The sequence below is a fragment of the Zea mays genome, chromosome 8, assembly GCF_902167145.1.
Source record: "Zea mays cultivar B73 chromosome 8, Zm-B73-REFERENCE-NAM-5.0, whole genome shotgun sequence".
In the NCBI taxonomy this organism is placed as follows: Eukaryota; Viridiplantae; Streptophyta; class Magnoliopsida; order Poales; family Poaceae; genus Zea; species Zea mays.
In genome coordinates this window covers 171,651,039-171,661,169 of record NC_050103.1, presented here as the reverse complement: position 1 = coordinate 171,661,169, position 10,131 = coordinate 171,651,039, and the positions used below count along the sequence as shown (strand labels likewise).

The window sequence follows — 10,131 nt, the reverse complement described above, 5'->3', positions numbered from 1 at the left end:
TGTACGCGGATGGTCCGACTGGGTAGTTTAGATTTCGTGTCGTGTGTGGTGGTTCGGGCGCATATCTAGGTAACTCATTAAAAATAGGCCCGACTGTTGTTGGCCCGGACGGTCCGCGCTCACGTGCGGACGGTCCGGGCATGTGCAGATCGGCTGATTTGCTGCCGATTTGCGGTTGTTCAGGGTATGTGTCCATCGGCATCCCATAAAGGGGTTGTGACTGGTCGTGACAACCTGTAGCCGATGTGTTACGCGTGTTACCTCCTAACTCAACCTCGTGTGAAGGAAAATTTGCGATGTTAGATTTATCGAATGCACGTACTAGTCTCTTAACATCGCTTTGCATACCCCCTATGATGTTCTGCATTTGTTCACGCTGCTCTTCTACATAATTTCTAAGAGATTGTAGCTCGTCGGTATTACTTACATTGGGGATATCTGGCGTGGGTTGGAGCGAAGCCGGATCCGTCGCCCGATGTCGGACGACCTTGTTGTTCCTGTCCACTTTGAAGTTGGCCAAGAATTTTGCTTTCGCCTCCTGGATCATCCGCTCCTTGTGCTCCTCAAACTGGAGCTGCTCGTCAGCCGGCAAGGTTTCCCAAGTCGGCTCTATGATGTTGCTTGGAGAAATATCAGAGCTATCCCTTGAACCGGCCATTGAGGGCCGATTTGATGAGCTTAGATATGTATGTCCCCAGCGGAGTCGCCAAAAAGTATGTTGACGCCTTTTTGGAGCGCCAAATACTCAAGAAGAACCGGCGGCGGTGCTCTCTGGTCAGGCACGGACGGTCCGCGGCACGGAGTCGGACGGTCCGCGACCTGGCGCGAGGCGGCGGTGCTCTCTGGTCAGGCGCGGACGGTCCGAGGCCTGGGGCCGGACGGTCCGCGACCTGGTGCAGGAGCTTGAGTCCTCTGCCTGACGGCCAGACGGTCCGCGCCCTGAGGCCGGACGGTCCGCGCGTGCGCAGGGGCGGCGGAAGTCGCCGGCGGCGGCCTGGATCTCGCTCCCGGGAGGGACCCCGTCGGGGAGGAGAGATCCTAGGGGTTGTCTAGGCTCGGGCCGGTCGACCTAGATTCCTCCAATCGGCGTAGAGTCGAAGAGAGGCGAAGAATTTGAGGATCGAGAGGCTAAACCTAACTAGACTAGAACTACTCCTAGGAAAAAATGCGAAATAGAAGTTGTATTGATTCGATTGATTCTCACAAATCGGCCGTAGACCTCTCTTTATATAGAGGAGGGGGCTGGACTCTTTACGCGACTAGATTCCGAGTTAATTCCGCGAATCTAGCCAACAATCATAGCACAAAACTCGGAACCATAAACTGCTCTGCGCAAGCGCGGACCGTCCGACCCACAGGCGCGGACTGTCCGGACCGCGGACCGTCCGGCCTCAGGGCCGGACCGTCCGCGCCGCTCAATTTGGTGCTCAACAGTCTGTCTATAGTGAGCTAAAATTCCAACACCCGCTTCACGAAAGCAAGAGTTGCAGCTGCAGCTGCACAGCGGACCAGGAAACAACCAGCCGAACGATGTACTATTTCCTAACCAACTGATTACCCGAGCAATGTTTAGCCACGGTCAGCAGTTCACTACACGACTGTTCGTGCGATAGGCGATCACGGACGCTGGACGTGCTGCAAGTGCAAACCCCCACGGCAGCAGAACGGAACAGGTCACGTCACTGGACTAGTACTGGAGTGGATGAACACACCATCCAAAGGTGGGGGTGGGTTGCAGCCAGCCAGTAGACAGTTTTTGTGCAGCGCGTGTCGCCTACACCCCTACAGGTACAGCACTTCGCACGCCCCCGCCGCACGTGCCGGTGTCGCTCAATGTGCAAAGACTCCAGTTGTAAAACCCAGGGGCGGAGCACGGTGTTTTACCTTAAATCCCCCTTCGCTAATCAGCCAGACCTGGTCAAAAAAGTTTCAGATGCAGTATTCTTCCACACCACACCAGCAGATCAAGCAACTCACAACTGGAGTATACTGTACTACAGTACACTTTCGTCCACTGTGGCTCAGACAATCACAGTCACGAATCTGCTCCCAGTATGCTCCAGTTTTACCAGTCAGACTGCGCGCCGAACGACTCCGTTGGGCCCGGATGACTGGATGGTCGAGTTCATTGATCGCCGCCGAGCGCCCAAGGTCCAACTGTCCCCTCCCCGGCGCTCACCGGCCAAGCATGCAGATGCAGGCAACTCCACGAACCAGCAGGTGCCCCGGACAGAGCAGACACCCACAGATTTCGTATCCCCAGACTTCCCGCGGAAACCCCCCGCAAAACCACTGCACCCACCGGTTTTCCGCCCACCAGCCAAACCCACCGCCCACGCCACGATCCAGCTTGTCGCACCCCCGTCTCCCGGATTTATATACACGCGACGCGCCGGCGTTCGCTGCCGTCCACTCCACAGTCACCCACCGCCGCCTCCTCCAGCGTCCGGCCCGTACGCCGCGCAGCCAACCCAGCGGGCACGATGCAGGCCCACGGCATCGCCATCCGCGCCCGCGGGCCGGTGGCGGCGACGCAGGCCCCCGCGCGCCGACGGCAATGCCGCGTGTCTGCGGCGGCGGTCGGCGCGCCCGCCGCGCGAGCCCGCGTGACGCACTCGATGCCGCCGGAGAAGGCGGAGGTGTTCCGCTCGCTGGAGGGCTGGGCGGCGCGGTCGCTGCTGCCGCTGCTCAAGCCCGTGGAGGAGTGCTGGCAGCCGGCGGACTTCCTCCCGGACTCCTCGTCCGAGATGTTCGGGCACGAGGTCCGCGAGCTGCGCGCCCGCGCCGCGGGGCTCCCCGACGAGTACTTCGTCGTGCTCGTGGGCGACATGGTCACGGAAGAGGCGCTGCCCACGTACCAGACCATGATCAACACGCTCGACGGCGTCCGCGACGAGACCGGCGCCAGCAACTGCCCCTGGGCGGTCTGGACGCGCGCCTGGACCGCCGAGGAGAACCGCCACGGCGACATCCTCGGCAAGTACATGTACCTATCCGGCCGCGTCGACATGCGCATGGTCGAGAAGACCGTCCAGTACCTCATCGGCTCCGGCATGGTACGTACGCGTCACCATCATCTATATATTCATCTTGGATTGGATCCAGCAGTTCTCCACTCCACTCCACTCCGTTGCGCATTCTGTTGTGTTGACTCCCGAGGCTGGTTTAATCGCAGGATCCCGGAACGGAGAACAACCCGTACCTGGGCTTCGTGTACACGAGCTTCCAGGAGCGCGCGACGGCCGTCTCGCACGGCAACACCGCGCGGCTCGCCAGGGCGCACGGGGACGACGTCCTGGCGCGCGCCTGCGGCACCATCGCCGCCGACGAGAAGCGGCACGAGACGGCGTACGGGCGCATCGTCGAGCAGCTGCTGCAGCTGGACCCGGAGGGCGCCGTGCTCGCCGTCGCGGACATGATGCGCAAGCGGATCACCATGCCCGCGCACCTCATGCACGACGGCCGCGACATGGACCTGTTCGAGCACTTCGCCGCCGTCGCCCAGCGCCTCGGCGTGTACACCGCCCGGGACTACGCGGACATCGTCGAGTTCCTTGTCAAGCGGTGGAAGCTGGAGACACTGGAGAGCGGGCTCTCCGGCGAGGGCCGCAGGGCCAGGGACTTCGTCTGCGGGCTCGCGCCGAGGATGCGCCGGGCCGCGGAGCGCGCCGAGGACAGGGCCAAGAAGGACGAGCCCAGGATGGTCAAGTTCAGCTGGATCTTTGATAGGGAAGCCGTTGTTTAGGCACTTGTTGCTAACTGTGATATGTGCTCAGATCATGTCGCTAGCTGTCAGTGTCTTTGTCACATTGTGTTTATGTGTTTGAAATGCCGTAAGAGTGTTTTTTTCCTGCTATTATCACAAAATTCTGCAGAAATATATGTTCTAGAATGCTGACTACAATATTACGATTTGGAACCCAGATTGGAGAATTAGTGGTGCTCCTGAACTCACACGAGCGTGCGAAACGGACCTAAAATCGTCAAAGTCCACGAGCCTTCTTCAATGTATCTCCAATAAAGACCTCTGAAGTAAAACCCTAAATATTGAAATAGTACCGTATTTAAAACGTTTAAGGTCTCAAAAAAAATACTTTAAAGCCTTAGGGATGTTGATATCCTAGCTTAAGACATAATAGAATTAATAGAGCACTTATATTAACAAGTTACATCTTTTTTTGGAAGCATATCTCAAAAAAACCTCTAAGTTAAGTATGCTTGGCTTATAGCAATTTGGGATGAGTGTCTGATCGGGAAGTTTTCTCCGGTACGCATGAGTGATGACAAAGTGCTCACAAAGGACCCGTTTTGGTCTGTGAGGGACAATATATGATCTTAAAGAGCTGCCAGGAGTAAGTACCGCCGGTCCAGCAGTGGACGGGGTGTTACAAGAGGTGTCAGAGTTGACCCTCATGGTTTTCACGGGCGTGTGTGGGTTAGGGGTTCGAGTATATGGTGCATGTGAGTGGTTACATGGCATGAAATATGACGATACTAGACACACATACATGGCTAAGAGGAGAGGTTTCTGAATTGGGATTGACCGACGAGGACGTCGGTTTTCTAAGGGGCCTAGATTGTGATATCCTGGCCCTAGGGGATGGTGATATCCTAGTCAAGGCTTAATAGAATTAATATAATACTCATATCAACAACAAGGTGCATCTTTTTTTTCTGAAGCGTATCTCGAAAGAACCACCAAGTTAAGCACGTTTGGATTGGAGCAATTTAGGATGAGTTATTGATCGGAAAGTTTTTTCGGGTGCGCATGAGTGATGACAAAGTGTGTATAAAAGACTCGTATTGGTATGTGGAGATGATATATAATCCTAGAGGGCTGCCAGGAGTAAGTACCACCAGTTCGGCAGTGGACTGGGTGTTACAAATAAATAGGAACGTATCTAGTAATCAAATGGGTGCGGTGCTCACGTGCACATTTTAAATATGATACATCTAGCATCTAATGGTACTAATCAATTTTACGAAGAACCCCTTCTACCATAGGAAAAAGAGGCTATTTATAAAATTAGTGCTGCTGTTAGATGTAAAATGGATGTTTAGATTTAAAATTGGATGTGAGCATTGTACCACTTTGATCATCTGTATATTTGTGTAAGGCCGAGCTATGATTTAAGCCTTCAGAGATTTGGTTGTGTGATTTCTTCACGTAGGCACATAATCGAGTTCATCGTAGATTTTCTCTCTCTCTCTCTAAACTCAATGTTGTAGATCCATCTTGAGTTTTTAGGGGTGTTAGATACATAGGGATTGTATTTCCTCCTTTATAAGAGGTTTTGTGTGTATTTATTCTCTTATACATACAAGTTAGTTGCACTATAATATTATTCACAACAAGAATGATCCTGGTAGTACCTGCATTAATCACAGGGCCGAATGTTTACTCACTATGTAACATATTGTTGTTTAAAGCCATTTGCCACCGACCTACTTTATATGTACCCCTTCGTTCTAAAATAAAATTCGTTCATACGATAATTAATACATTTGTTTTATATATGTATTTATTTTATATATGTGTCTAAATTCATAATCACACAAAAAATATTAAAAGCTAAAACAACAAATATTTTAGGACAGTGGGAGTATAATCACGCTACAATCTTGCAATATTCCACTATGGCAGAAATCATGTACTCTCAAGTCCCAAAATTATATTAGACCTTATTTGTTTCCTTTTTAATCCACGGATAGAATTGTGTGGGTACCAAGCCAAAATTCTTCATATTTTTTTTAACCCATCCAATCTAGACTTTATTCGGTTATTCTCGTCCCATTGTAAGGGATTAAATTTTTTTTGACTTGCTATGAATCTAAATACACCTAATTCCATTCATTGCATATGGATTGACACTAAAACAAACAAACCCTATGTGGAATGGGAATATAGCAACAAGGCCTTAGTGGTATAATAATAAAACCCAAACCCGTACACCTTTACAACAAGCAACTAAGGCTCTGTTCGGTTTTTAGGGATTGGAGCTCTGGATTGATTCCTAGCCGGATTACTTCTCTAATTTATATAGATTTTGATGAGCTGAAACGAATCCGGGTTTATTCCTGTACAAGCGAACGGGCCCTAAAGCAATCTCCAAAATGTTTAGCTGTGAAATGTGTGTTGTGTGTTCGACATTGAGATTTTGTTATTGACCCGAAACAGTAGCACAGTACGAGCTTACAGCAGATTGTAACTCCAGGCTGCCCTATGCATTTCATACTGGTGCCATGAATTCTGCTCCTGCATAAGGAGCCGCTGCCTTGTCTGCAAGTCCGTCATCTGAACACATATCGGCGGAGGCACCGCCAGGGACGCGGCGAATGGATCGGCCCTTGCGGTGCTGGCCCCAAGCGGTGGCGGCAGGGCAAGCACCGTCGCGCCAAGCGGCTGCGTTGCCATACTGCTTGCGCTTCCGGTGAACGCACGCGTGCTTGTCACGGTCGTCGTGTTGAAGCCGCCACCGAGCTCCGATCGCTGGGTGCTTGTGGACTGCACCAGCGCCGTCTCCCAGTCGGCTTCTGAATCATCGAACGCCACCCATTTCGGCGCAGCCTCCGCCGAGTTACCCTCGAACAGTGCCAGTGTCAGATTCATCCCATGCTCTTCTTCGCCGGATGACGGCGATGCGTCTTCGCCCAAGTTCAAGAAGTCGGCTGTCTTGTCGTCGTGGACCACGTCCACGACGACGGGTGAGGTAGCAGGTTCCGCCGGCGCAGCCTTGCCGGCACTGTTCTCCTTCGGCGCAACACCCTGCTGCTGTTTCGGCGTCGGCTCTGTTCCTCTGACGTCGTTCTTCTTGATGGGGGTAGGCGGCGAGCGGCCCCACGGGGACGCCGACGCTTGCCTGTCACGGATGAACTCGTCCATGAGGTCCAGATTCGTCTGCTTGACGCGTTGTATCTCGGGGATATCCGACGGGCGGCACACGTCGGTGGCCTTGCACCACGAGTAGAAGTCGTCGAGCTCGTCGACCAGCTTCGCGAGGCTGGTGAAGATGGAGTGGACGCGCACGCAGGCAGGAGTGCCCAGGTCGGCGAAGCGGTCCAAGAGCACGACCATCACCTCCGTGAGCTCGCAGTACATCGCCGCGCTCTCCTTCACCAGCCTGTACAGTGCCGCCGTCACCACCGGGTTCGTCCTCGCCTTCCCCGTCGGCCGGCACTGGATGAACCGGCCGAGGAGGTGCTTCAGCTGCTGCGCCTTCCCGACGACATCCTCTGCCGCCGCCGTCTCCGTCGCCGACGCCGACCTTCCCCGCGGCACGAGCTCCCAGGCCGCCTCGGCCACCTCGCACGCCATCGCGTCAGGGTCGCCGTCGACGTGCCATTTGCCCGGGCTGGCCCCGCATGCTCCGCGGGCCTGCATCCGGTGCTTGAGCCGGTCGTCGAGGTACGTGGCGTAGGCGTGCACGAACGCGGCGAAGCACCAGTCGCGGCACCGCGCGCGGTCGCGGTCGCGGTCGCGGAACCGGGACAGGTCGAGCATGCGCCTGCCGCGCCGCGTGGCGAGGAACACCTCCTGCTCGTACGCCGGGTCCCCCTCCGCGAGCAGGCGGTGCACGAGCGCCAGCGCCTTGACGGCGACGGGCCACGCCCGCGCCCGCCCGAGCCGGCGCGACACGGAGGCCACGCACGCGGCCACGCGCGCGCGGGAGTAGCGCGTCAGCGTGAGGATCTCCGCGGCGTGGCGCTCGTCTGCGGGGACGGACTCGCCGTGCGCCGTGGCCCTCACGATGGACGCCTCGACATCCGAGGCCACCTCGTCCACGGCGCTCGCCCTAGCGAGGGCGATGGTGGTCTGGTCCTTGGCCGCGCCCATCGCCTGCCGGAGCTTGCTCGGCGCCATGCACACGCTCCCGGTTATTTGCGAATGGCTCCTCTAGTTGACGTGCGTCAGCGAGGCCGATGGCCAAGATCGGCTCGCGCAAGAATCGAGAAGTGTGGTCGCATTGGAGTAGGTGCTGGGAGGGGAAGGAAACGGAGGAGGTATAGGGGCGCGCCGGAGACGCGGTTGACGGGTGGGTGGACGGGCGGCGGAGAGGAGGCCGTTTTGGGCTGTTGGAACCTTCAAAGCTAACCGAGGAAACGGTGCTTCGGGTCGGCAAATGTTAGTTACCGCAACTCCCCCGTGCTGTCAATCCGTGCGCGACCGGCAGCTTGCGAAAATGTCTGCCTGCACCGAGCAAGAACTGGTTTGGCATGCCTGGCAGGTTCTCGTTCACGTTAAATTGCCCTTGTTGACTTCTGGAGTTGATGTGGGTTTGCAAATATTTGTCGGGCTAGTCCTTGGCATTGCCATCTATGACTATGAAGATGAGCCACTGGTTATGTGTACTTATGGTTTAGGCTCCAATCAAGTGGTGAGAACGTCTGCAGATGACGACTCGGATAAATGGGTATCTTTTGCTCTCTGCCGGATATTTGTTTTACAATGACAAAAAAATCACTAATGAAACCACGTTCATTTAGGATCACATATAAGGACAGTTTGGATTGCAAGCAGCTAACAATAACAGCTAAAAATAGCTAAGTTTCTGATCAGATCCTCAGAGAACAAGTAAATTGATATCTTACATACAACCCAGCTAACAGTTACTTCCTCACTTCAAATGACTAATAGGGTATTTGGTTTATTTGGTTTGAGAATGAGTTAGTCTATCATCTTCTCACCTTTTCATTTATTTGTAGAATGGAATTAGTTGATCCATCACAATTTTATTTCTCATAGTCTAATATTTAACAATAATTTAAAGAAAGAGTCCATTCCACTAAATTAGTGGAATGAACTTATGTACCATCTCATCTAGAAGAGATTGGTTCTTTAAACCAAACACCTCCTAAATTCCAACATTTCTTCATTAGATATTGTATTCGCTCCTTGCTTGATCTTTTGTGCACAGCGCTTGAAAGAGGACTGGCGGAGCAGTTTCGATGGTGCCGGACTGCCGGTGGCTGAGCTGCCTTCGTACGACGTAGCTTGTTCATGTGACGAAGTGGGCAAGTGATAAAAGGTGAATAAACAACCATTTCGACACGTTTCTCGGCAGGGTTGATGCTGATAACGTGTCAGGAAAAGAAACCAATTAGATCGCACAGAACAAGAGCTAGAACTAAGAAAGGAAATGAAGTTAATGACCTCTTTATTTCTGGATTCGTCGTTTTGGTACATGAAATGCGTATAGCCATATCTACTTCATTCCTTCTCATCTAATAATCTGACTACCGTCGATTTACATTCTTCTCATAACTGTTATTCGACTGTGATACCCTCCCATTTAAGCACATTTGGACTTTGAGCAACTCCAAAAGAATGCTAAATTTTTTCCCAAACAATGATTATTGAATACGCTCTAAAAAATTTTAGAGGTGAATTATCATTTATACCCCAACAATTCCCTTAAAAAGACCCAAAAACTGTATAATTCTATCTCCCCATTTTCCAGCAGACATCTAGCTATTGTTGAGCATCTTCTCTGTCCAAAGTCAAAGGAATAAATAAATATATTGAGCAAATTACAAAGTTATCGAGCTAAACAATTGCGTGTCTGGTGGTAAAGACCATTCGTCGGGTGTAAGAAGCAAGAGAAAACGAAGCGGAACGAGGCCTGGCTTGGTGGCGTAAGCGTGCACGGTCAGCCCCTCGCGTGGCCGCACGTGTACCCGTCGGAGCCTCGGGCAACGGAGAAGAATACGCTCGGCCGTGTGGATTTGGGAGGTATTATTAACAACTATAACTCGCTCGCGCCATGCGCGAGTCTTTGACCGTTGTATTTACATAGTTGAGAGAGTATTAATTTAGGCATATAGAAACAACAAATTATATGTAGTACATAAAATTATCTAAATAGACAATTGTTAGAAGTATAACAGTTTAGTATATAAATGTAGCATTATGAGCAATCTAAATCTTATATTACCATGTCGCTATTTACATATAATCAAGTGGATATATATATATATATGTATCGAACGTTCAAAAATATTGATCTTAGTTGCCACAAAATAATTATGTGCTAAAAAAAGTTGACAATAAGTTTCTCAAGGTACACACCGAGAACGGATCAACCATACATACAAATTTTTTGAGACAAAAAAAATATCGGTATAAGGCCACAA

The 10,131-nt window shown here is 52.1% G+C and overlaps 2 protein-coding genes across 2 annotated transcripts; one reads left to right on the top strand and one right to left on the bottom strand.

Annotated features, from left to right (window-relative positions):
• The first annotated feature begins 2,360 nt into the window (after positions 1–2,360).
• On the top strand, positions 2,361–3,857 carry LOC100273826 (uncharacterized). Its single transcript, NM_001148225.2, has 2 exons — positions 2,361–3,056; positions 3,176–3,857. The coding sequence occupies exons 1-2, from the start codon at positions 2,484–2,486 to the stop codon at positions 3,743–3,745; spliced, it is 1,143 nt and encodes a 380-aa protein (NP_001141697.2). The 5' UTR covers positions 2,361–2,483; the 3' UTR covers positions 3,746–3,857.
• A 2,137-nt stretch (positions 3,858–5,994) lies between these two features.
• On the bottom strand, positions 5,995–8,654 carry LOC103636426 (putative clathrin assembly protein). Its single transcript, XM_008658778.3, has one exon. It carries the CDS (start codon positions 7,859–7,861, stop codon positions 6,194–6,196), a length of 1,668 nt encoding a protein of 555 aa, XP_008657000.1. The 5' UTR covers positions 7,862–8,654; the 3' UTR covers positions 5,995–6,193.
• Positions 8,655–10,131: the final 1,477 nt, after the last annotated feature.

What these genes read in the sequence shown, in the direction of transcription:
- LOC100273826 (NM_001148225.2), top strand. Translation starts at nt 2,484, where the DNA reads ATGCAGGCCCACGGCATCGCCATCCGCGCCCGCGGGCCGGTGGCGGCG. An exon ending in ACCTCATCGGCTCCGGCATG is followed by an intron (nt 3,057 to 3,175) that starts GTACGTACGCGT and finishes GTTTAATCGCAG; the next exon opens with GATCCCGGAACGGAGAACAA.
- LOC103636426 (XM_008658778.3), bottom strand. Translation starts at nt 7,861, where the DNA reads ATGGCGCCGAGCAAGCTCCGGCAGGCGATGGGCGCGGCCAAGGACCAG.